Below are 26,907 nucleotides of genomic sequence, written 5' to 3' on the forward strand. Positions count from 1 at the left end.
TTTACGATGGTGTAAGACATGCAAATGCCCTCTTTCCATGCCATACCTGAAGGCAGCATTCAAGAGAATTGCCTTGTCCAAACTCTCCTGAACTTGAATGCAGCATCTCATGTTGAAAGAATTGCCCCCTGAAATCAAGCATCGAAAATATCCGACCTCCAAGCTCACAGCACGACGCGTGAGTTTGGAGGTCTTCTATTTTCAATATTTTCACCAAAAGCCCCTTTTAGAAATTTCAGCCCCTGCCTAACATTCTCTGCACGTCCCTGATTGTGAGTTCCCAGAAGGGTTAGTACAGCGCCACCTCCTGGATCAACTGGAACATAAATAATCTCAATCAGAACACCTGGTATTTGTTTTCTCCTTTTTCAGCGATCTCCTTGTGGAGTGACCTGCCCCTGCTTATCAAACAGAGCCAAACTGTTGTTGAAATAAAAAACCAAGGAGTCTTTGTGGGAAGTGTCGAGAGGCTGTTTAGTTGAATCATGGGAGCCCGGGGTTGCAAATAGGTAGTTTCCATCGGAGACTGCTTTGAGTTGTTGTGCTTTTAAATTCTTCATAAATGCAAAATATGTGCACATGTGCGCACCCATCCCCACTCCCCCCCCCCCCCCACACTTCTCCCCTCTCCCTATCTCTCTCTTTCCCTCCATTCATCTAATGGCTTCAGTCACATTTTGTTTGAAAGGCTCTCAGATGCTCATGCATTGCAGTAGTAGCCAAACTGCATGGTGCACTGTAGTTGTCGGAACAAACTGCAGTAGTAACCAAACTGCATGGTGTAGTAGCTGTGCAGGAATGAATGGGCTTCGACAACAACAGAGGGCTTTTCCACTCCCCAGTCTGGCTGACTGGGTTTCGGTGGGATTGTGCAGAACATTGCTAAACAATCACCTCATCCCTGTGTCTTTGTAAATTGTGAATTCCACGCGTTCTGACGGGCCACTTTCATGTCATGCTGCCAGCTGGAATCCAGCATGTCAGGATTATTTCGCTCTCACTGGATACCGGCTAATGTTTTAAACTGAGGTTTAGGAGGCCTCTCTAAAAGACATTCGTTCCCACGAGTTGACATTAGTTGCTGGAACACCTAAGTACTCAGATCTTAGAAGTAGAGATCGATGACCCACCTGAAAAAAAAAATCTGTTTACGAAATAGCTGGAGAGATTGGGAGACCCTACTCTATCTATAGCAACAAAAAACATTTTGATTTAATAAAACAATATCACTTATAGCACCTCAAAAATGTTATGGATCCAAGCACTTTTCCCATGGGATCTGGTGGCTCTAATTCACTTACTATACAGGGAAAAAAGACCCCCCCAAAATATCTTCTTTAGGTAGGATGTGAGGGGTCAAACTAGGGTTTTTTCATGATTCTGAATCCATTGCAAGCATTTGTTTTGCACGAAAAACATTCCTTGGGCTAAAAATGGACCCTACTAAACTATGGTTTAGTATGGTTTAGTGATGAGTCATCACTTTTCACAGTTTTGTAGGGTCCATTTTTAGCCCAAGGAATTCTGCTAAATAAAATTAGCAGATTGCAGGGAATTCATACGAAAGTTATCCTGTATCTTTTTGTATGCTAACTAAACACTGTTTGTGTGTGTGTGTGTGTGTGTGTGTGTGTGTGTGTGTGTGTGTGTGTGTGTGTGTGTGTGTGTGTGTGTGTGTGTGTGTGTGTGTGTGTGTGTGTGTGTGTGTGTGCGCGTGTAATGTGTATGTGTGTGTCCAGCTAGCGGAGGCGTGGCAGCAGGTGGAGGCGGCACGCGGACGCTCCCAGCAGCTGCAGCAGCAGGTGGAGGAGCTGATGGAGGAGACGTCTCTCCTCCAGGCCAGGAGCCACACAGACACCTCCCTGCTGTCTGAGATGGAGAGGAGCCTGGACGGAAGCTCTCTGACACACAGCAACCAGCAGGTACAGACCGGGGTCATCAATATGTCCGTACACGGACAAGCGTGTCCATGACTAGTCACAAGCCAGCATGGCGGTAACCCCTGAGCAGGTACACTAAGACACTCTTAAAAACAATATAGACACACACACAGCAAGGAGCAGGTGGATCCAGCTCAAACTGTATTTTGTATCCCTGTGGTAATAAAAAATACCTTTAGTAGAAGGTTAGAAGGTTGTCCTTCATTTCATCCAGTAGTTTGAGACAAGAGGCGTACTTGGATTCGTAGAACGTAAAGTGTGTGACATCATCACACACTTGTGGCTCTAACTCTAGAAATAACTTAAAGGTGCTGCTGGAAATGACATTTCGTTGGAGCTCCTGTCTGTCAAATGTTGCCAGTGCTCAGAAACCTCCATACACGGCTACGTTACTGGGAGACAGAAGCTCTGTAAAATCACAGTGGTCGAAAGAGGCTAGTAGGAAGCACTTGGCAGCTGCTTTGTACTTCTGAGACGCAAGCTCTGCTTCATAAGATGGTTAAAAGATTGATGGTCAACAAAATACTTGCCAAAACAAAGTTATAATCATTATATATCAGATGTATGTGAACATTTTGTGTAATCCAAAACACCCAAAACAAACTATCCTACTCCTGGGTGTACCCAAACAATACTCAAACAATACAGCACTCCTCATATCAAGTACACCTGTCTTAGATTACGAGGCCTTGTGACGATATGAAGATTTTGAACCAGATAACCAGGACAAACAAAAACACCTGCTTCAAACATCTTGGTGCTGTGTTTCACATATTCTTACCTAGGCTTGTTGTTTAGATGTTTCTTCTAAACAGGTTCATTGTTTACCTGCCTGGTATCCTATGGTTTCAATGTACAGATTATTATTTCGATAGTACATTGTTTACAGTAGAGCGATGCGATGCTAAGTTCCTAGTTTACCTGTGATCCTAGTTTACTGAGCCACTAACTACACTGTCTTCTCTGCATTTGATGTATGTGATTAATTTCTGCTAAATGCCCATAATTGTAATTATTTTTTTTATTTTTTTTAAACAGATTCTATCTTAGTCTTGCCCACAATGATTCACATGTATACAATATCTAAATAATGGAAAGAATTATGAAAATCGACGAAAGCCAAGCAATAATGAGAGATTAAAAACATAATGCAAAACGACACCCACTGTCCGGGCCGAAGAAAAACCTGACTTCCATGACAGTGTGAGCAGTGGAACACACTATTACTACTCCTAAGTAAAGGTGTGAATGTTCAGCTTTTGTCATGAAGAACCCACAGAGGAACATTATTGGTCAAAGCCAATTCTGTGGGCTGCTGTGGAAGAGAGAAGAGAATCAAAAGAACCAACACTTTTTTCGGCTGTCTCTTAAAGCGACAGTTTCGGGAGTGCACAGGGTGTCGCACACCAGAAATGGTCGCTCTACAAGCCCACAACGTGTCGGGCCCGCGACTTGTTGTGGGCTTGTAGATTTGCTATTTCTGGTTTTGCGCGACACCAGCCTTTTATTGTTGTGTTTCAGGCAGGAAGGTGTGATGTATTAACTGCGCCCATGAGTCATTCAGTGCATTTCCTGTTTGTCTTATCCCACATTGTTAGAATATTTCCTCGTCGCGCCTGTTGTTTCTCGGTATACTTGATGTGTTGATGCGAACCGCTGTCGCTCGTGGAGGGATAGAGGCGCACAGCTGCTGAAATCATTTGGCACATGAAAATGTACTCAGTCAAAAATCCTTTGTTCTCTTATCATAAGATCGGTAATAATAATGGGATATACAGTATTTGACTACAGGAAGTTAAATAAAGTTCAACACAGTGTGTGCGTGTGTACATGCTTGCGTGCGCATTGTGTGCAGGCTGTCTACTGGAACCGAGTGGAAGCAGTGCTGCACTCAGGGGTGTCGCACCAAATTCTGGGCCCTGGGTGCTTTAAGTATTGAAAAATAGCAGATATACAAGCTCACAGCGCGGCAAGCTCTGCAAGCTTGCAGATCTGCTATTTTTTGGGAAAAATCGTGAAAATTTGTCGTTGAATATTTCAAATCCTTCTAAGGTTTTTTGAAAAACGTATGTTTCTATGACCCCCTCCCCAAGCAAAATTTGAGTTACAAATGTTCGCTTAAAAATTACATTTACCTGATTCAAAGATTTGCACACATTTTCATGACTTTTCAAAAATAGCAGATCTACAAGCTCGCAGCGCGGCACTCGGTGCCGCGCTGTGAGCTTGTATATCTGCTATTTTTCAATAGCTAAAGTATAAAATAATTAAGGCCCCTCCTCCTTGGGCCCCAGTAACTCAGTCCCACTCCCCCCCCCCCCCCTTGTGACGCCCCTGGCTGCACTGTGTAACTTTCCTCTTCGACCCGTTTTCCGGTGCTGAAATGTCTACCATTGAGCTAATAGAGCCGGCCTGCTTGCTCAGGTTGATAAATAGAATCCTGACCATCAGGTCAAGATGTGTGTCAGATCCTGTGTCTATGGGTGAGACGTGACCTGTCTCAATGGAAGAGCAGGGAGACAAAATGCAACCACCCACCAATTGTATAATGTTGTATGAACATAGTGTACCATACAGTTTGGACAAATTGACATTCAATTTATAAAAAAAGGAAAGTTACATAGTGCCGCTTTAAATTACTTTCCACCACCGTTGGTGAAGTGTTGAGTTTCAAGAGAAAATGTTGTAAGTTGAGAGGGGAAGGCTGACTGTCCTCCTGACCCATTTCCTCAGGAATGGTTTGAAAACCGTGGCGAGAAGAGGAGTGAAACTCTAGCTGTCCTTGTAGGACAAACGTCATGTGTATTCACTTGATGTGTATTCAGTATGGTGCTATAAATCACTTTGCCTTGGGTAGAAACCTCATAATGTCCGACCAAAACTGTTACTTTTCAGGATTCCATTTTTTTTAAATAGCAAAAGTAGCAGATCTGATACTTTTGACGCTTTCGTGTGGTTTTGGTATGATTGATCAAGTAGGGCATTGATGAAAAAAAAACGAAAACGTATTGAATATGGAGAAGAATAGGTTTCATTGTTGCCTGCCAGCGACTATTTGTTTATTCCTCATACAAGTTCAATGCCTGAATGTATGTCATTGCTGTCGGACAGAAACCTTGTACAGTAACAGCATATTGTTGCTGTCGGGCAGAAAGCTCTTATTTCCATATTTCAACCTTTTCTGTTTGTTTGTTGTTTGTAAATGAATGCCCTACAGTACAGTACTTATCATACTACACTGCAGCACCATCAAACAAAAGTATCAAAAATAGCAGATCTACAAGCTCACATTAAGCTTGTAGATCTGCTACTTTTGCTACTTTTGAATTGCATACAAAACTGTGGTCCTTGAAATGGAAAAAGGTTGAGAATCACTGATGTTTTCGATTGATTGATTTGAAATCTTTATTAGCAGGTTTGTTAACAGTACAGGTATTGCAGTCAAAGGGTTATTCTAAAATAGGATAACACAAAGGCTTGTTTCCAACGTGGTCCATTGTACTCAATTAATCAGTGCAAACTCTGTAGCATCAAAATATTTACAGAGAAAGGAGGGGCGGGTGGCAGAGGATGCTACACCCCAGTGTTTCTCAAACTTTTACATGTCATGGTCTCCCCTTAACTCTGACAGTATACAAATGGAACCAAATGGACCCGTCCATTTGTACACTCTGTCAGTTACAGACTTGTATGGGTCAATTTAGAACCCACAAAGTCTCTGGAATCCACTTTGAGAACCACTGCTACATACAGTACTGTACTACCAGGGTGTTCAAGGAGTTAAACTATGCCAGCTTGACATTTTGAAGTCAGCCAATGATAATAATAATAAGCATGGATATGTCCTGGGTTACTTTAGATGACAGAAGACGTGCGCTGCGTCCTCCAGTTGCTCCTGCCCCTGGCCCAGGAGGAAGCCAGCGGCCCGGGCCAGGGTTCCGAGGTGGGGGCCGAGCAGGAAGACCTGGCAGCCATGTTGCAGCGTCTAAAGGGAGTGGCTCAACATCTGGCCCAGAAGCGCTGCTGTCCTCCTCAGGTGAGAGAGCTTTTGGCACAGAAACCCCCAGAGCAACAGGAAGTAAAGTAGGTGAGAGGAGAAGATGCTCTCGCAACACTCCTGACCTGGTTTCAGTGGTGTAAAGTAACTAAAGGTGCCTCCACACCGAAAATACTACAGGAGACTTGTTCAAACTGTTCACAGACTGCAAAGAACTGCAAAGAACTGCAAAAAACTAAGCACATTGAATTTTCCAGCCGACTGTATGCCGACTGTAATTACTGTACAGTTTTGCGCATGCGCACTGTGTTGCCATATCGACTCGTTACAAGCGACTTTGATCCTGTTTTCCTATAATGTTGCTAGTTGTGGGTTACTTTTGTTTGGGCATGTTTCTGAATTGTAGTTGCTTATTTGGCCTTGCTTTCACCATTCTTTTAGAAAATAGCTAATGTAATAGAGCTCAATAGGTGAAACTGGACGCTCCTTTAGGCTTTGTTTTCATAGACCTGGTCGCTTGTTTAACTCACAGAATCTGGCAACCGGGGAGCAGAAGCGGAGATTCTTCCTGTCCGGTGATTTCTTCTCCTCTCACCAAAACAACACACATCACTATTACTAGCGTTGCCTTGGAGTTGATTAGTAGAGGAAATTGAGAGTTGAGATTGTGAATATGCTATTTAGTTAAAATATGCAACGGGAAAATGTCTCTGGCTTATTTAGGCTTGGTTTTGCTGCAGCAGGAGCAAACTAATGGTCCATTACAACTCGCTACAATTCACCGACGTCCAGGGGCGACTCTACAAAACTGAGCAAGTCCAGTCTTCCAGTTTTCCGTCGATAACGTTCCCGACCCGCTGCCGAAAACCTACGGATGAGCTCCCGTTCGGCAACAGACGCTTTCCGCCACCGATTCGGCCACAAATCTGTTTGGTTAAAAGTGGCCTTTACAGTTACACAAAGTGGTAGTTCACCTCCAAAATGACTTTTGTTCTATTGATTACTCACACCGTGGAGACTTGAGTTCAATAATACTTTTTTGTATTTGTCGCATTCATAAGACAAAAAAATATATTATAGTAAATTTGCCCCATTGATTCCGGATGGGGACCCAAATGCACCCAAAAAGTCATTTTGGGGGTGAACTACTCCTTTAAGTACAATTTTGAGGTATTTGTACTTTACTGGAGTACTTTCCAATTTGCAATACTTTTACTTCTATTCAACTGCATCTCGGATACAAATACTGTACTTTTACTCCACTAATTTGTTTTTAAACTTTAGTTACTATTTAATTTGCAGATATAAATGATAATATCCATGGTTTTCTATCCATGCTTCTCCTATTTTAACTAATGTTTTTTTTTCTTCTATATGTACTGTACGGCGACCTTGGGTGTTTTTAAAGGTGTCTCCAAATAAAATGTATCTTTATTATATTACAAAACACACCTCAAGCACTTTAGCCCTATCTTTTGTTACTTAAAGCACATTTTCATACCACTACTTTTACTCAAGTACATTTTGGATTCCAGACTTTTACTGAGTATTTCTATATTGCAGTATTGATACTTTTACTTAAGTAAAACATTTGAGTACTTTTCCCACCACTGCCTGGTTTATATAGAAAGGAGAAACGTTATGATGGTCTGTATTGTCGGGCAGTCTTTGCCACAGGGTTGCAGCTTTGACTCATTGTGTGTGTGTGTGGGAGTGCGTTACGTATCTGTGTGCGTGTCAAACTATGACGTGTTCAGAAAAAGGAAAGGGCCTGTGTGGTCGGAAGTTCCAAAAAAGTATGGCAAAGGTGCTCTTTGGTGGGGCACTGAAAACATGCAACTAATGTAAAAGAAACCAAGGCACTCTTCTGGTTTATTGAAGTGGCTAGTTCATAATTGAAGTAAAAAACTGGTTCAAGGCTTTATTATAGATTAACGTTTCGACACAATGTCTTCTTCAGAAGGAAAAACTGGGATGACCCACGGTCCCACGCCTTTATCCAAGGCCATGTGCATTACATTCATCCATTCACACACATTCATTCCATGTTACGGTAGCTTGACAACATCGCAACGATGGTGGAGGAAACCATTCAAGGCACCAACATGCTCGTCGTGAGCAATTTTGGTCAAGGACATTGACACTAGAATAGAATAGACTTTATTTGCCACCTGCACGAGTGCATAGGAACTCTTGGAGCTCAGCTACTAGGGTCAGCATTAAAAGAATACAGGCAAGATAGGCAAATAAATAACTACTTCATAGTCTAACTAAAAACAAATAATAGAGCTTGCGGTGGCATTGAGCGACACGTGATGAGCGCTCGTCATAGGCAGTAAAAGTGCTCTAGACAGCTCTACCTCCTGAGCCACTCCCGCCCAGTTTACCACCTGCAGGAGCAGGTTCAGGTATCAGTTTTTCTCCCTTCTCAGAACATACTAGAGGCAGAGGAAATATATTTTTTACTGCATCTCTAGTGTCAATTATGCAGGCGATATTTACCAAATGAAAATGTTATTTGAATTATTTATTTTGCTTATAAGCTCAAAAAATCCCAAAAAGTAACCGTAATCAAATAGAAAACTTTGTACTTTTTTGACAAAATATCAGTCAAAACAGTGGTAACTAATCGGTGGTCTATGTATGTATGAATCTCCAAAATCAAGATGGGACCCAAAACTAGCGTTGGTTCAGGGGGGCTCGTCTAGAACAAACAACTTTCTATCTGTCTCTCATACACAGACAATGCTGTTGTGCTAAGCTTTCCTGTGTAGAAACGCAGGCATTCCTCCTTTACCTCAGGCCTATCCATGAGTTTCCTACGCCCCATAGTGCATTGCGCAAACGTCTGCACCGAGGTTCCGCCGCCGATTTACAAGCTCACAACGGGTTGCATCTGCGACGCGACGTGAGCTTGTATGTCTGCTGTTAAACCCGGAAGTTTGGTCCTGATAGTCTCCAGTAAACTCCCGCGGAAACTTGTGGATACACCAGGCCATGAGTGAGCATACACAAATGGGAATTGTCCAAACGGTGGCTTGTGGCATTTACAGTCCATTTAGATTTAGCAACCTGAGTTTATCAATGTAACTAAACCCGCTTGTGTACACCTCTCCTCCCCCGCCAAGCTCCATTCAAATAGGCCACAACAACACAGAAGCTCTTCATTTGGTGTAAATCTCTGTGGTACGCAGGGCTGACACCCGATCATCCCGCTAACGTCTGTATCCTAGGAGCTGAATTGGGGCCTTTGTTTGACATGGCGCAGTGAGCTGTGTGGGAATCTGTGCGTGCTTACAGGAGTGTAGAGATCAGGTAGCCCAGTAATGACGGGCTCCGCCGCGCTATCAAGGCCCAAACATCTCGCTTCCACACTATACCCTGAAAGCATTGTGCATCCTAAATGCTGCACCGGTTGTTTAGACTCCTTGAACCACACGCACTTTAATTTATCACCACATGAACCCCTAGTCAGTGTGACGCGTCACGAAAAGAAATAAATATACAAACATCCGCAGACCCCACTTTGAGAACTAGAACCACTACCCTAGAAGTTGGGTATTGTTCAAAGTTAAAACAAAAAATGTGTAGTTTTACAAATAAAATAACAAAATGGAGGTCATTTCTGTCAAGTTTATTGTTTTGTATTGAAAAAGTATCAAACCGCGACACCAAAATATCGAAACGGAAACGTGAATTTTGTGAACCGTTTCCTCCCTACTGTACGTATCTGGCTATTTGAAAATAGACAATCTACAAGCTGAAGTAATTAAAGCGGGTCATGTTTGCATGTTTGGAATTGTAACAGCTGACATCAATAATATATCAGCATTCCGATATTAACCTGCGGGCCGCATTAAGGGAAGGTGGGGGCCGCATGTGGCCTCCGGGCCTCCAGCTCAGTTACCCATGTATGCTTCACACAAGCAACACTGATTAAATGAAAAGGTTTAAACAACAAAGTGAAAACTAACTGGCTAACAGCAAAAATATGTTTTCTTCCATTTATGGAACAGAGCGTGAGGAAAGAGCGTGAGAGTGGAAATGGAGAAAGAAAAACATAATCATTGATTGACGCTTCACTGCGTCATCGGAGCGCTGAAAAGAAGCAATCGAAGTGTCTCGTCGCCGGTGAAGTGTCTGTGTCTGACAGTTTGTAGATGTATGTCGCTGGCTTCCATTGAATAATAATGACGATAACACATTTTATTCTTAAAGGAGTAGTTCACCCCCAAAATGACTTTTTTTCTATTGATTACTCAGGCCATGGAGAGTAGAGTTCAATAATATTTTTTGTTTTTTGTCACATTCCTAAGACAAAATTTTGATTTGAGTAAATTTACCCCCATTGATTCCGGATGGTGACCCGTTTCGAAACGGGTCACCATTCGGAATCAATGGGGGTAAATTTATTGTTATCACATTTTTGTCTTAGGAATGTGACAAAAACCAAAAAATATTATTGAACTCTACTCTCCATGGCCTGAGTAATCAATAGAAAAAAAGTCATTTTGGGGGTGAACTACTCCTTTAAAGCACTTTACAAGTGTCACAAATCTACAGTGATTGACATTGGCATAAATATGTGATTTTTAAAATAAATGGGTAAAATCACACAAAGCGATAAAAAAACACACTGCATGCAGGCAGGCCTGGAAACCAGACAGCGTAAATGTATTAGATGGATTCTTTTTCGCTTGTGTCAACAGAAAGAACAGAGAAATATAGGTCTTAAATGCACCAAATAACACTGTTACTTTTTGGAAAAGGTAACTAATAACGAAACTACTTCATTGCTAAACTAGGTTACTCCGTTACCCAAAAAAGTATTCTGTTACAGTAACGACGTTACATGCAATACTGGACACGGGACAAACAGACAAAGCCAGATGTAGTAGCGGTTAGCACCGCTCAAAGGTTTGAGAACCACTGATTATAGCAACACAAGTTAGGATTTAGAAGACATTTGTAGAACCGGCCTCAGGTCTTAATGGGGTTTAAAAGCGACAGTAGAGGGGAAGTCATTCCACAGGCGGTCGCCCATGACGCCCATAGACAACCTCTTGTAGCTCCTGTTGCTTTGTCACGCTGTAGTGTGACATGATGAGATGATAGGTATCAGTGTGTTCTCGTACCCTTCCTTCTGTATATACTCATTAATTGGACACAAAGAGTGTTCCTGTGAAAAGTAGTCATGACAAAATAAAAGAGTCGTGCCTGTGAAAAGTCGTTGTCATGGCGACTCATTTGGATCCACAAGCCAAACCAGTCAACCGATCAATGGTAGAACTAACAATTATTAAGCCCTCACTCAGGCTTAATTGTTAGTTCTACAATGACAGTCATCAGACAATGGTGTCTTAGATGGGTCCTGTGTGGATGTCAGCCTTCATGTGGGCAGTATGTCATGTTAGTCATCTATGACGCATCTATCCGAGTCTCGCTGACTTACTTTAAAGCTGCACTATGTAACTTTCCTTTTCTACCCCAGATTGTCATCATTGAATCATTGAATCTTGACCATCGGGTCAAGATTTGTGTCAGATCCTGTGTCTAGGTGAGACACAATCTAAATGTCTCAATAGAAGAGCAGGGAGACAAAATACAACTACCCCAATTGTACAAGTTATATTGTATTAGCATACTCTACCATACAGATTGGACAAAATTACAGTCAAAACGAGATGAGTCTTATAACGGTGTGTCTTCAAAGTGGATCTCGGACGTCATGCATCCAGTCTATGATGTCAGTCATCTAAATGATGATGTCAGTACTGTGACATCAGCCGTCTCCATAATATCGTCCATACTTTAAGAGAACAATGGATCAGACATCCAAGCAACTACTCAAAATAAACAGTTTCTAATATTCACGTCATATAAACAGTTATATCAACGGTCCTCCGGGAAGCTCTGGTGTCTAGGAGCAGTCAAGGGGTTAATTGACTATGGCCCGTGTATGTGTGCTAGCAGCACGAACACTACTGCTCACATCCGTACTGCTGCTGCTGCTGCTGCAAACTACACAGCTTACAGTCACTGCACACGGCCACCTCCACGGCCAGCACAGCCTCAGCCACGGTCACCACGACAGTGGAAAGGGTGGTGTCTCTCACGGCTCCCAGGTGGAGATGCACCACGGGCCACAGAGCAAATGGAGCGCCGAGGTCCACCTGCCCCCACTGGAAGAGGAGCCCCATGGGCACGCTCATGATCACGGGCACAGGGAGGAGGAGGCTGATCACGGACACTCCCGTGGAGGCGAGAGGGTGAAGGGGGAAGCGGAGGCGGAGAAGAGGAGCCTTCTTGAGCTCTGGGTGCAGGCTATAGGGGCCACCCTGCTGATCAGCGCCGTCCCCTTCCTCATCCTCTTCCTCGTCCCGATCCAGTCCAACTCGGACCGGCGGCAGAAGAACCTCCTCAAGGTGCTGCTGGGCTTCGCGTCCGGAGGCCTCCTGGGAGACGCCTTCCTCCACCTGATCCCCCACGCCCTGTCGCCCCACTCGCATCGTGGGAACGAAGCACACGGACACTCCCATGGCGATCCCCACCGTGACCACGTGACGTCAGTGGGCTCGTGGGTGCTGGGCGGGATCGTGGCTTTCCTGGCCGTGGAGAAGTTTGTTCGCCTGCTGAAGGACGACCACGGACACTCCCACCACCCCCATTCACACATCGGCACCAAGGCCAAAGACAGTGACACAGAGGAGGACAAGCAGGAGGAGAAAGAAGAGAAGAGCAGCACGGACATCAAGGTGTCGGGTTACCTGAACCTGGCGGCCGACTTCACGCACAACTTCACCGACGGCCTGGCCATCGGGGCGTCGTTCCTGGCGGGACCAGCGGTGGGCGCCGTCACCACCCTCACCATCCTGCTGCACGAGGTTCCCCACGAGATCGGAGACTTTGCCATCCTGCTGCAGTCGGGATGCACCAAGAGGAAGGCCATGTGGCTGCAGCTGCTGACCGCCCTGGGGGCTCTGGCCGGCACGGCTTGCTCCCTGTTGGCCGAGGGCGCGGGGGCCGCTGCGACGGCCTGGATTCTGCCCTTCACGGCCGGAGGGTTTGTTTACATCGCCACGGTAACCGTGCTTCCGGAGCTGCTGTCGGGGCGCTCCAGTCTTCGGCAGTCGCTGATGGAGATCCTGGCCCTGCTGTTTGGTGTGGGCATGATGGTGCTGATCACCAAGTTGGAGCATGAGTGAGAAGGCAGGAAGAGAGAGGAATTGATGCTAGGGAGGAAGGTTAGAAGGAGAGAGGGAATAAGGGACAGAATAAGGTGTTTTATGAGTCATTTTGTTCAAAACATGAGGTGCGCATCACAAGGGGGTGCTGGCATGATCCGGAGACCCTCAGGCCCAGTCACGAACGGCCAGTATGAAAATAAAAGCCTGGGTACCGAGGCTACGAACGGCCCTCCACACCTGGCAAAGGCCCGGCTACATGAGGTCAACCGAATCTCACACACACACTCACACAGACTCTGTGTAAAATGTTTAAACTATTCAAAAATAGCTTGTAGATCGGCTAATTTCAATATGCGGCATGCATATCTTTGGATAATATTTCCTATTTTAGTTATATATTTACATGATGTTAGCCCATCCATGGACCACCACGGGTCCAAATGAGAGTGTACAAATGGGCCCAAACACATTTGTAGGCAGGAATAATCATATTTTAACTGGGGACCCTCCGCCCTGACAGGCACTAAGAATTGAGACATACATTTTGTAACAACACAGTCTTATTGTGAAAATAGCAGATTAAAACGGTCTTAAAAGTCCTTTAATCGTCTCGTTATAAATGTGCAGATACCCTCTATAGTATACACTTATACTACTTAGGCCTATACTGTTTTTGTTTCGTTTTACTGTTGAGTGAGAAAACAATGTTTCACATTAAGCTAATCTTCTGGGGACACCCCAAAATAATTTGGGGACACCCCTGGGGGTCCTGACCCACAGGTTGAGAACCACTGTACTAAACCATGGTGTGTAACATCCATCTCTCATGTTCCTTCACCCATCCAGACCGCCCATGTCCTGTTGCAAAACTCCCAGCTCAGGCAGCAGTTGAAGGAGGTGACACAGAGCCAGGCTGAAGTGACCCAACAGGCCATCAGAGACAGAGATGAGGCCATCGCAAAGTAAGTGAGACCATTTGTATTATTTGCCTTTCGTGCATAGCGCACAGATCATCAGCATGATGAACTGATGATATTATTTGTGATATCTGTGCCAATTCAGTGATGTCAAAAGATAATTCACCTCGTCTGCGTACCGTGTTAGATTTTCCCCTTTTTGATTTTCTGAGAAAAATCAAACTTTATTTTCACATTTACATGTGTAAAACCTGTCAAACTGAAGGGGAAATGAGCAGTTTCAGCAGTATGTTTTGGCTTTATCTATTTTAGATTTTTGCTTTCGTATTTGAAAGTCCCTCACTGAAATCATGCAGCGAGCTAGCTGTCAACTTTTTGTTTGTTTGTTTTATATAACTAAATGTGTATAATAGTTTCCAGATTTAATGAATGTTATGAACCTGAGATAAATTGTTCATAACCAATATCCCTTTTTCTTCTTCAAGTTCCCCTAGGAGTAGGCTAACCCAAAGTACACATAGTACACAAAATGTATCCAAATTACATTTATATTTAGTGGTGCCCGCTGGCCCACCGGTCCAGGCGCATACCTTATAAACTCTGATGCCTGACAGCGTGTTGTGGGTTCAATTCCCGATCCTGACGACTTTTGCTGCATGTCTCTCCCCATCTCTCTCCCCATTTCCTGTCAGTCTACTGCTCTATTAATAAAAGTATAAAACCCCAAAAGTCAGATGGATAGAGATAGACTATAGCAACAGTTGTAGTCATGGTCACAATTTCCAATTGCAAAATTACTACTTTACGAATCACCCACTTTACACCTGTGTAAACCTGTGATGTCACAATAAAGATGATAGATAGTAAAATCCTCAGTGTAACACAACTTAAATTGCAATTCAAAGGAGCTTTATTGGCATGAGAAAACATATGTTTACATTGCCAAAGCAAGTGCCATAATAAAACAGTAAACTCAAAAGTAACACACACTGTCAAATTGTCATTGAGGATTTGACTGTGTACCTCCCTAAAACTGGGATGGGGGTGCAAAATGAAGGTTCTCAACTTTCACAGTGGCTTTTCAAAGATATAAAGTATCTTGTCTTTGTGTGCGTGCGTGCGTCTATGCCTGCCTGTGTGAGTGGCGTGGTTTTGTATTGTGCTTCAACAAGCTGTCATTGTGGTCCCGTGACAGGAAGAACCTGATGGAAGCGGAGCTGGTGCGCAGTAAAAACGACCAGATGTGCCTGAACAACCAGCTGCTGGAGGCCATCCAACGCAAACTGGAGCTGTCGCAGGAGCTGGAGGCCTGGCAGGTGAGCTGCAGGGACGTGCTGGACATTGGGAAAAGCGGGACAACTCCCGAACGGCCGGTTCATTCTCGGCCGGTCCAGGCCGGGCCATTAGGAAAAAATTAAACTGTTTGCACAAACGTAAAAATTAAAACTGTTTGCACAAAAGTAGTGAAAACAGCAGATCTGCAAGCACACAGCGCCTCGCACCGCGAGGCGTTGTGTGCTTGTAGATCGGCTGTTTTCACTAGTTTAAATCATTTTTTAAATGATAAATACAAAACAAACGGTTTTGGACATACACGGTTTCCACCTGACAACAACGAAATATAGGCCTAATTCATGTAATTGGCCCACTGGCTTGTCACTTGTCACGATCTGAAATGGCAAATCTTTGAGTAGCAGCAGCGCTATAGAGAGAGATCTCTCTCTATAGCACGCAATGAGGGCCTCTCCAACTATTTTTCCCGGGCTGAATCAGGGGCCCAGCACGTCCCTGGTGAGCTGTCATGATTCTCCGTTCAGTCACATCCTGCCCGCTTCCGTATTGGCAGATATAGGAATGACCATTCCTTGCCGTAAACTGTCTGTATTCCACTGTTGTTTCTGGTCCCTCGTTCACTCTCTGTTATTCGATGCAGTTCAAAGGGGCAGCGAAGCGCTAAACATTAGAAGTTAGACACTGGTATGACATTCACAAAAGATGATTCATTTCCACTCCAACGTTCTTGCATTTGATTTTCTTCACAACGCGTTAGAATGAATACAGGTCACTTCGCCAAAAATCCAACTCGCAAAATCAACTTGCTAGGACACCTCGCCAATGAGCAGGCCTGTCAACATTGGACTGTCAGTCCAGGAGAATCCAGGAGATTTATTTTTAGGGGGTGCGCGGAACTCCCCAACCGGGGTCTGGGGGTCCTCCCCCCAAACACTCTTAACAGATATATTTCCCTGTGTTCTGTTGAATTTTGTCATTTTTGTGCATGTTTGATACTTTTATCAGGCTTGCTTTACTAGCATGGCTACAATTTCAGCCTTAAAATGCCAAATGCAGGTGTACAGATTTGATGACAGAAGCAAAGTATGACATCCTTAATAATGACTTATAATCTGGGGGTCCTCCACCAGAAAATATTTAACATAGTAGATGTAATTGCCAATCATCCTGGCAAATCCAGGAGCATTGACAAGAAAAATTTAATTTTGACAATGTCCACCACAAGACAGCATGGCAATGACCTCTGCACCATGGTAGTAGAGATTCTCAACCTGCTTCCTATCAAGGAACCCCAGTTGTCATTGATTGATAGAATACTTTATTAGTCAGAAATGTAAACAGCACATGGTCCAGTCAGACTTTAAAGAGTCCCATCTTGCGCACCACCTTACCCCTTATGCCATACAAGTAGGGCATTCATTTAATCGAGAATATGGAAATATGCAGGGCCATACCAATAATAATAATAATCTACCAATTTTGGGCATACCCTCAAGTAAATAATAAAAACACAAGACTTTCCAAGTCACATATGCCTCCTACGCTCTGTATTTGTTTTTTACTCCCCTGTGTATTTTGATCTTCTCCTCACAGCACTTTATTAAACACTTTCACTATTTTCTGTAGTGTATACAGGCTACTAGCTCACAATGCAATGTGAGATGTGCTATTGCACAATTAAGAGGGCATGGAGAATGTTAAAACTACACTATTGACACAACACCCCCCCCCCTCTCTCTCTCTCATAAAAACTGATGGCTCAAGACCTGATTATTGTATTATCAATCAAACATTATTTATATAGCACATATTTCAGATAAGACAATGTGTCCTCAGTGAGAGTTCAGAGACAGACTCACCATAATAGGCTTCAGTCTCAAGGCCATCTTCTTGGACACTACTGACCCCTAGTGGTTGATTATAGACAATACTGTGCAATACTAGTTTCACAAGTGAGATTCTGACTTGAATGGTTAAAGTAATATTAAGTGTCCCCTTTTGTGGCAGTTGGGGTATTTGTCAAGGCTATTTTAGCTGAATGACATTATGACATGCCTAGAACAGGATCTAGGTGGTTAATTTTATTTATTTATTTAGACAGGACACCGCATATTAATGAACAATACATATCAAGGAAGGTAATTTAAATATACCGGATTTAGCAAATATGCTCATTTACATCCGCAGTCCCCAAAAAAGACATGAAAACAAGCAGACAATAGACACATTACATTATATTACATTACACAGGGAAAACAAAGCATAACTACAAACAAAGGTACAATTACATACACAAGGTACTTTATTTTGGGGTGTCCCCAGATGATAATGAGCAACATTGTTTTCTCACTCAACAGTAAACAAACCAACAGTTTAAGTGTATAGAGTTTATCTGAACATTTCTAAAGTGACATATTAAGGACTTTTTAATACCTCTAAAATTACAAATTAAACTTTGGCAGAAATTGTGAAAATAGCCGATCTACATGCTCACAATGCCTCGTAACACAAGGCGCTGTGAGCATGTAGATCGTCTATTTTCACAATAGAACCGTGTTATACAAAATGTAATGCCTCAACTCTTTGTGCTCGTCAGGGTGGAGTGGAGGGGTCCCCAGTTAATGGAATGGTTTTTCAAGTGCAGCTAAACTTAGCATGTTAGTAAACGTGCCACAATTAACAATAATGCATTGCACCTGTGCAGCTGACTTGCGGAACTTGGTAATATACCATTTTGTCAAGCTGGGGAGAATACAAGTGTGGAGAATATAATTATAATACCTTGTTAAAGTGACCATTATGTAAAATTTTGCATTTGTAGTTATTTTACTGTAGTTTAACAACATAATAACCAGCGCAGATAGACAAAGAGACATTCATGGATTTATATTTAAAAAGTAGCTTTTATTTTCCCCTCCTGGACCCAGGGTATGGCAGCTGCATACCCCTGCCATACCCAATTGACGCCCCTGCTGTAAATGTACGGTTCACGTTGAAAAAAAAAAAAAAACGTCTCCCCTTTTCACCCATCAGGACGACATCCAGATCATCCTCAACCAGCAGCTGAGGTCCCAGCAGCAGTCAGAGCTGCTCCAGAGGAAGCCCAGCTCCTCCTTCTCCTCCTCCTCCTCCTCCTCCAGTGCCATATCCTTCTTCCGGCGGTCCAGCGCCGCCCCGCCCGCTTGGAGCCGCCAGCACGCCACCCTGAGCCCCTGCGCCTCGGACGCGGACAAGGACAAAGCCCAGTCCCCCTGGAGGGAATGGCTCCGACGGGGCAAGGGGGCACAGCAGGGCAAATAACAACAATGTGTGGTAGACAATGTGGGCCAGGGACATGCAGAGAATGTTAGAGAGCTGACATTTCTAAAAGGGCCTTTTTGGTGAAAATATTGAAAATAGGAGACCTTCCAAGCTCTCAACACGTCGCAGCACAACGCGTTGTGAGCTTGGAGGTCGGCTATTTTCAGTGCTTGATACCACACTGAACTAAGCATAATCAAGTGAATCCTGGAGATGTGGCGTAACACAGAGAGGGCAATTATTTCAACATAAAGATGCTGTATTCAAGTTCAGGAGAGTTTGGACAAGGTCATTCTCTTGAATGCTGCATGCCTTCAGGTATGGCATGGAAAGAGGTCATTTGCATTTCTTTCAGCATAGTAAAAACTGCATGTATGGTCTGGAAAGGGCACTTTTTTATAGATGGATAAAAGGGCTGGGGCTCAAGCCCCCTTTGATGTCTATGTGTGCACTTGCCTGATGTGAGCATTTCTCAGCGGAGCCCGGAGGACTTGGTCGTGGTGGTGTGGCTGCTCTCTACAGCTGACTGTGGAAGGAGGAGACAGACAGACAGACAGACAGACAGGATGTGGCACATGGTGCTTTAAACCCAGCGTTCCGACTGTAGCTGCCAGGAGAAGAAGAAGAACAACAACCTCAAGAGGAAGTGTCCTTTAGTGCAGTGGCTCTCAAAGTGGGGTCCTTGGGGGAGTTCCACAGTCTTTATAATCCACTTCATCCTTTTATACATTTCACTGAGAGGCAGAGCCCTCTAAAATCACTACTGTAACAAAGCACCATAGCACTTCCTCTGAATCAGAAGGACAGGTAGGCCTAGCCTCAGACTGTAAATACAGTGCCCACTTTAAAAAAAAATGTATTAATTGTTTTATTGTGAAGCCCTTTTAAATCGGAGGCTCGGAATGTACAGTTTAGTAGTAGTCACTGTACTGAAGGTCAGTGTTTGTATAAACAAAGCATTCGTTCAAATTGTTTAACCACTTAAACCTTATTCACACTAATTTGGCTATTAAAAAAGTAGCTCAATCTAAGCTCACAGTATGTTTTGAAACATTGTGAAAATGTATCATGACACTGTGATAGTGGTTACCTTCCAAGTTCCAAGGACCCGTTTTTTATGGATGGAGAGGAACTAATCGAATATCATCATTTGTAATGGTGCTGCGATTTCTTTTTTAGGAAACATCTGCATAGTCTATCTACATTATGTACAAATATGAAAATTACGTTTGTAAACACCAACATATAAAACTGTGCCATTGTGTATGAATGGCAAAAGATGGCTACTGTTTCTAGTGGGCATATAACATGTACTGTATAGAAAAACCAGCATAAAACCAGCGTAGACCAGCCTGGAAATGATGCTGGTCTATGCTGGTCTTTCTACCAGGTTATGTCTGTGCTAATTCAGCGACTTGAGAAAACACACAAACAAACAAAGAAACCAGTTTATGGGACAAAGTACTGTTCAAAAAGTGGTTGGCATTTTATGCACCACTAAAACACGAAGAAAGGTCTTTTATTTTCAACTCACTACGTGTACAGAACTTTTGAAAGTAAGCATTGTTGTCGTTTACTGTGCATAATGTGAAGTGAATAATTTGTTCACTTTTTTCCTCCACTTGTTCATTACAATGGACACTGTATCAGATGATTATAAGCTGGAATGTTGACAGAACATGTTACACTTGGTCTGACAAAATGTAGGGAAAAGAACTGTTCTTTTGTCACTTTTTGTCACTGTCACTTTTAATGTTTTGTTTTCCACATAATGCATGGATAATAACATGCAACATTAGCCATGCATCTGTTGTTCTTCTCATATTGTCAATCAAATAAATGTTCATAAACATAATAGAAATACAGTATTTTCTGTTTGTGTTATATGACCAAAGGTCGCAGTTTACCATGAGAAATATCACAGCTTGTCTCCGTTTGTGTGTGTCTGTCTGTTTGTGTGTGAGGGTACACATTTTTACGGTCTATGGGTTTGCTGCTCTGATGTCACTGTGATGACACAAGTGTGCCATAAGTGTGTGGCTGGTTCAGACAGTGATCTCCATGTATGGGCATAAAAGGGGTGTCCCATATAAAAGGGGTGTACCATATACACTGTATATGGATCTCCATATACTCTGATGTACATCACTGGCCAGATGGCCAAGAATTGGCGCAAGGTCACATGTCGCCCTGAGGTGTCTTACTAGTTTATATGTACTGTATACAAACACACACACACACACACACACACACACACACACACACACACAGAGAGCGAGAGAGTGAGATAGATAGATAGATAGATAGATAGATAGATAGATAGATAGATAAATGTGCATGTGTGTGTCTAGGATATATAGGCTATAAATACACACATACAGACATACAGAGAGATACCGTAGAGATAGAGAGTGAGATAGATATATTTAGAGAGTAAGTAGGCCGATGGTGTAATAAAACTCAACAAAAGATGCCATTTGAACATATTCAGTTACTGCTGATAACGAGAAAAACTATAATTGTAAATGTTTTAGTTAGTTTTGTAAACACACAATACAGTTTCAGTTTAGTTATCTTTTTTTATTATAGTTTTTATTTAGTTCAGTTACCTTTTTTTTTAGTTTTCATTATTTCGTTAGTTTTCATTAACCATAATAACCGTGCTGCAGAGTGCCAAAATGCACCCACACTGATCCACTTTGACACTCTCAGAGTTAAACCAAGAGGCAGGATTTTGCAGTGTACTCATTCAGCTGCCATTCTGGCTCATGTGAAGGTTATCGTTGTGTAGTTTCTCCCTCGTCTTGTAGAGTTTGCGTAGATTCTTGGCCTGCCCTTTACTGATTTCCTTTCCTTCAATGTCATGAGTGGGGAAACCCATTTCGTCAAATTTAGAATATTTGTCGGTTTCACTGAGAAACATTTCAGAGGGAGGGATCTTCATTTTTTCAAGTTTAGCCATCTCTTGCTCCAGTTTCTTTCTGGCAGTTTCTTCTTTCTTCCTCTTCTTCTCTTCTTCCATCTTTTTCTTTTCATCTCTTTCTCTCAGCAGTGTCTCCTTGTCGATAAGTTTCACCACCGTAGGAAGTCCTTCATGGTCTTCCAGTCTCACTCCCAGTTCAGGTAAGATGTCATCACGAACCTTATCACACAGCCGCAATAACTTGTCTTCCAGTCTCCCTCCCAGTTCAGGTAAGATGTCATCATTCTGATTTTTGGCAATCTCCCGGACATTATGTCTGAAATCTGACAACACTGTCAGATATGGCATCACAGTGCTCTCCAGGTATACGCCTTGACCTTTCCCCCCCACTGGAAATCCGAAGGGTTCTGCTCCTTCAATGGCACCGAATGTCTTCAGCATAGACGTGAGATAGACAGCGATACTTTGCACTAGTAGGCGGTTGGGGGTGAGCCTGGCACTCTTCCTGCTGGCCATGTAGCTGTTGGTCAGGCTGACCAGTGACCTCATCTCCTCCATGGCACATCGGGTGTCCATGTTGTCACACAGAGCCTCATGGATGCCACCCTTCCTCTCACAGAAACAATTGTTCAGGTCCATCTCTGCTGCTTCCCACTTCTCAAACTGACCTGTGAGGTCAGTGGGGGAACGCAGCACGTCCTTCACATTGAGGAAGAACTCGTTCATGAACTTCTCATATTGAACAGCCGACTCCATTGTGTTGGGGGAATAATCCAGAGTGTCCTTCCAGGCGTGCATTAAGAAAGCCAGTCGTAGTTGGCGAGCTGTGTTCTTTGCCAGGGCATCTTTTATGGTGATGAAGTTCTTGAGAGATTTAGACATCTTGCAGCCTGCGATTGTCAGGTGGCCAGTGTGCAGGAAGTAACGAACCCAACAGTCATTCTCATAGAAAGCCTCAGACTGAGCCAACTCGTTGTCATGATGGGGGAATCGGAGATCGAAGCCTCCTCCGTGGATGTCCATGGACTCTCCCAAGATGGAGCCAGCCATGGCGGAACATTCAATATGCCAACCTGGCCTCCCCTTTCCCCAGGGAGAATCCCATGACGGCTCTCCAGGCTTGGAGGCTTTCCACAAAGCAAAGTCATTCTGGGACCTTTTCTCGCTTAGCCTGTCTGCAGAGATGCTCAGGTCTCCCTCTCCCTCTTGTAGAGCCTTCTGGTCACCGACTGCTTCCGGCACCAGCTTGGCATACGAGTGCAGCTCAGTGGAATCGAATTTCATGGTGTCAAAGTAAACCGAGCCGTTTGATTCATACCCGTATCCATTTGAGACTATCTTCTTCACAAAGTCCACGATCTCTGGCACGTACTCACTGACCCGAGTCAAAACATCTGGAGGAAGTACATTCAGGTGTTCCATGTCTTTGTGGTACTCTGCCTCCCAGTATTTAGGAAGAGAGGAGAAGATGGAGTTCTCAGTGACTTGGCTTCCAAACTGAGCGTCCAACCAGTCTGCCAGCAGGTCCTTGGCAGCCTCCAGTAATACCTTGGCGTGAGATTTCTGGACACCGGCAGCGGTGCCGCTCTCCACAGCCTCCTGCAGGGGCTTAAGAGCAGCGCTGACCACAGCATCCAAGCGCTCCAGCATCTGTCTCTTATCCGGGTCCGTTGTCTCCGCCAGTTTGGCTTGAAAGGGGCCTCTGGCACTAAGGACATCCTGTAGAATCTGCTGGACTCCAGGATTCTTGTCCTTGTATTGCTCCAACAGGTAGTTCTGTCTGGCCCTCTGGATGATCTTGTCATCTATGTCTGTGATGTTCATGCAGTACAGGACATCATATCTGAAGTAGTCTTTCAGTATCCGTCGCAGAATGTCAAAAGATATGTAGGACCTGGCGTGCCCCATGTGAGAGGCGTCGTACACTGTGGGTCCACAGCTGTACCACAGCACTTTGTTCCCATTCTGTGGGATGAACAGCTCCTTAGTCCGCGTCAGGCTGTTGTACAGGCGGAGTTGAGGGACCGCTGTCCCCGCCGGCGCAGACCATGGAGGCTGTACCCGCTTTCCTTTCACTTGTTCTGGAGAGCTGGACATTGTGTATGAGTTACTGTTGCTTCTCGTTCTTTCCACGTCACCGGTTCTTTCCTCCCTCTGCTTTATTCTTGGACATATTCTCCTCTCACCCGCTGTTTTCTGTGATGATAAGACAAGTCGTCCTCTAATGTGGTGTAGGTCATGTGTGCCTGTTTATTTATAGGGCTGATTTATTGATGATTTGTTGATGTTTGTTATCATGGAGATGACAAACTCTGATTTGTTGATGGTCCACGTCACAGTGACGTCAGCTGGCATGCTGCAGACTGCGGGAAGGGGTCTGCAGAGATTTCCCTGCAGGAGGCCTGCAGGGCCTGACGTCACCCATGCCAACGACTTTACTGTCCCCTAGCGGTTTGGGGCCTTCCCCTGGTAGTAAAACTGTGGACTCTGTAAATCTCTGTGGACCACATTTACGTCGGAGGCGGCCGCCGCTCCACTCCACTCCCACCTGACTTTGGGGTCTCGGCCTGGGACGGCCGAGTGGCCCACGTCGCGGACGTCCTCCGCGGACCCCTGGGAGTATCGCGGAGCTCCGGGGACCCCCTGGCGGCCGAAAAAAAGACCCCTCGGTCCTCACGGGCAATTCCTGGGGGCCTGGACACCTCTCCGGCGGACCACCGAACCGATGTAAATGTGGTGGCCACCTTGTGGCGGACCCCCGCCACTGCACCCCGGTTAAAAGGAGCTCCGTTCCACGGGCCGTGGCTCGGCCGGGGAGTTATCCGCGGACCCCCGCTTCTCAGGGGGGGTCCCGAGGGATCCACCTCTGGGGCCCCGCCACGCCGTTCACGGATCCCCGCGGTCGGACGGTCCCCGGGAAAGCCTTCCTAGGAAAACAGTGAAACTACTGGTGATGGAATAATGGACCCTATTCATGCCCCGCCCACTCAGCAAATTTCTCAGCAACTTCCTGGTGCTGACCGGTGCTGACCAAGGTGCTGACATCAGCTTTGAAGGGGAAACTAACACAGAAATCGCTGGACTTAAAGCCAAAAAATCATTATTTTGAACGGTAAAGTACATTATAATGCTTTGTGCCTATCTTGTGTTCTTGATCATGCTAGCCGTATGGTATTTTATACTTTACTATTCGGAAATTGCATTAAATTTGCGATTTCTGTGTTAACTCTTTTAGCAGGGTTTACCCATAGAGTTATAATAAGGGTTTACCCTTCAAAGCGTCACTTCAGCACCAGGAGGTTGCTGAGTGGGCGGGGCGTGAATAGGGCTAATTAGATCTACAAATGGATGGTCTGTATGAAGTAGAAACCAGAATATCTAAATATATCACAAATTTAGCAATATACTGTATATATAAATGTGTGTTATAAAGGTGTTTAGATATAGATATATAGATCTACAGATGATCTACAGTTTGGAGATCTGTTCTTCTTGTTAAAGCGACAGCCAGGACAAATCCCCGTCGCGCGTCGATGACGTCCGCGGTGTAATATTTACTCAGTGGAGCTGCCATAAGCTTCCTTCCTGACGGAGAGGAGCAGTCTCTATCTGTCATTAAACCACACTTCTACTCTTCACACAGGTATGACAGCACCGCACCACTGGACGTGTACATGTCCTACATTCATAACACTCAGCAATGAGACATTAGGTCCTTGTATAGCAGCGTGGAGTGCAGGGTTTTAGAGAAGATAACATGCAGCTAGTTGACCCCATGATGACAGCTTTAGCTTGTTTAGCTTTAGCTGGGGCTAGCAGCTCACAGTAAACGTATGTGCAAACCAAACAGAAACACTCCATGTTACAGCAGCTGGACATTGTTGTTGTTGACGTGTTGCACAGCTACAGCAGTGGGTAGTTGTACTGACAGCTGACAATGTTAATACATATAAAGGAAGACAACCAATGAGGCTAGCAACCGCTTATATACCGTTAGCTTAAAGCACACAATTTACTGTCACTCTGTATACACTAAGTCTACTGACAGAGTGACAGTAAGTTGTGTACATACATGAGGAATAAATAAAATGAGACATGACTGTGCCGGAATAAATAAAATGAGACATGACTGTGCCTTTTTAGATTATAGTTGACTGTGTGTGTGTGTGTGTGTGTGTGTGTGTGTGTGTGTGTGTGTGTGTGTGTGCGTGCTGACGACTGGGTGAAAGGAGGAGGAATCATGAGGGCAATTTAGTTTATGTTTACAAAATGTTTATATGCACATCAGTGTGAACTAAAGCTAAGGTTATCTGGAACTTAGCCGAAAGCAACTTAAATGTTAAGCTATCTGCTGCTTATGCATCTTATCAGTTGCAATACCCTCCCCTTGACAGCCCATTCATGAGACTGATTGTATTAAACCACGATAAACCAACCAATATTGCAGCTGTACGGACAGTTTGGTGTTTCTGTCAAGTCTCTGTCAAGTCTTTGTTTCATTCAAATCCCACCGTTGCCAATATGTTATTTATTTTACTTTATTTGTTTATTTAGACAGGACAGTGCCAGTTAATGAACACCGTACAAGACACATGAGTATAAGTGTAAATCAACAGTAGTCCCCAAACATTAAACACAGTATACAATACTGACAAAGCAAAGCAAGACAATTAGAGGACAGCATACAAATACATGGTACATTTCAAACACAGTAAGAAAATAAGAAAAGATTAAGACTATTTCAAGTTCAAGTTTTATTAGAAAACATCATAGCATAACAGTATGAATTTTGATGTTTCTTACAGTTCAAAAAAATACATCTACAAACACGTCCAGTTCTAGGGTAGACCTATTCTATTGTTAAATGATAAACTCCTACGTGATCACAAGACTGGTTGTTTTTTAACCACTGTTTCAATTATCCTTTATGCTGTAAAAGTGTGGATTTCCCTTAGTGTGACTGTGACAGGGAGCTCATTCCAGTATTGACAAACTAGTGACGGAAAGAACATTTTGGCTGAAGGCAGACTTTCTGCCATAGACCTCTCATAGTCACCCCTAGACACAGACCTGGTATCATGACCCCTGTCTCTCTTCTTATGGATAAACTCCTTGAGAGGAGGGGGAGCCAAACTTTCTGTCAATAAACCCTGTGTGCAGCGATTATTTTTGTTTACATTGTGATCCATTGTACTCAACCCATTATAATGACGTACAATACTTACACATCAGCACTCAGCAGTGACACTAAAAGACAGGGGTCATCGCCATGCTGGCTTGTGCCATTTTTGTCAAAATTCCATACTTGCCACGGACGTACAAAATGAGCGGGCAATAATAATACCAGAGA

At 44.0% G+C, this 26,907-nt stretch overlaps 4 protein-coding genes across 4 annotated transcripts in view; 3 read left to right on the forward strand and 1 right to left on the reverse strand.

Annotated features, from left to right (window-relative positions):
• LOC308290160 (BICD family-like cargo adapter 1) overlaps positions 1-18,634 on the forward strand; it is a gene marked incomplete at both ends in the record, with an annotated part of 39,100 nt that extends 20,466 nt beyond the window's left edge. Inside the window, 5 exons of the mRNA XM_080731935.1 lie at positions 1,740-1,922; positions 5,800-5,976; positions 13,971-14,086; positions 15,237-15,357; positions 18,368-18,634. Coding sequence (XP_080588061.1) covers positions 1,740-1,922; positions 5,800-5,976; positions 13,971-14,086; positions 15,237-15,357; positions 18,368-18,634 — 864 coding nt within the window. The remainder of the gene's footprint in view (positions 1-1,739; positions 1,923-5,799; positions 5,977-13,970; positions 14,087-15,236; positions 15,358-18,367) is intronic.
• On the forward strand, positions 11,886-13,142 carry LOC308289400 (zinc transporter Slc39a7-like; the record flags this gene model as incomplete). The annotated part of the gene is made up of 1 exon (XM_080731093.1): positions 11,886-13,142. One exon carries the CDS (start codon positions 11,886-11,888, stop codon positions 13,140-13,142), a length of 1,257 nt encoding a protein of 418 aa, XP_080587219.1.
• A 2,749-nt stretch (positions 18,635-21,383) lies between the features above and the next one.
• Positions 21,384-23,654, reverse strand: LOC308289621 (cysteine--tRNA ligase, cytoplasmic-like; the record flags this gene model as incomplete). The annotated part of the gene is made up of 1 exon (XM_080731356.1): positions 21,384-23,654. One exon carries the CDS (start codon positions 23,652-23,654, stop codon positions 21,384-21,386), a length of 2,271 nt encoding a protein of 756 aa, XP_080587482.1.
• Positions 23,655-25,109: 1,455 nt separating this feature from the next.
• LOC308289570 (ubiquitin conjugation factor E4 A-like) overlaps positions 25,110-26,907 on the forward strand; it is a 29,904-nt gene continuing 28,106 nt past the window's right edge. Inside the window, 1 exon segment of the mRNA XM_080731302.1 lies at positions 25,110-25,200. The gene's annotated coding sequence lies outside the window, so the exon portion shown is untranslated.

Source organism: Nannobrachium achirus, assembly GCF_963921795.1.
Source record: "Nannobrachium achirus genome assembly, chromosome: 8".
In the NCBI taxonomy this organism is placed as follows: Eukaryota; Metazoa; Chordata; class Actinopteri; order Myctophiformes; family Myctophidae; genus Nannobrachium; species Nannobrachium achirus.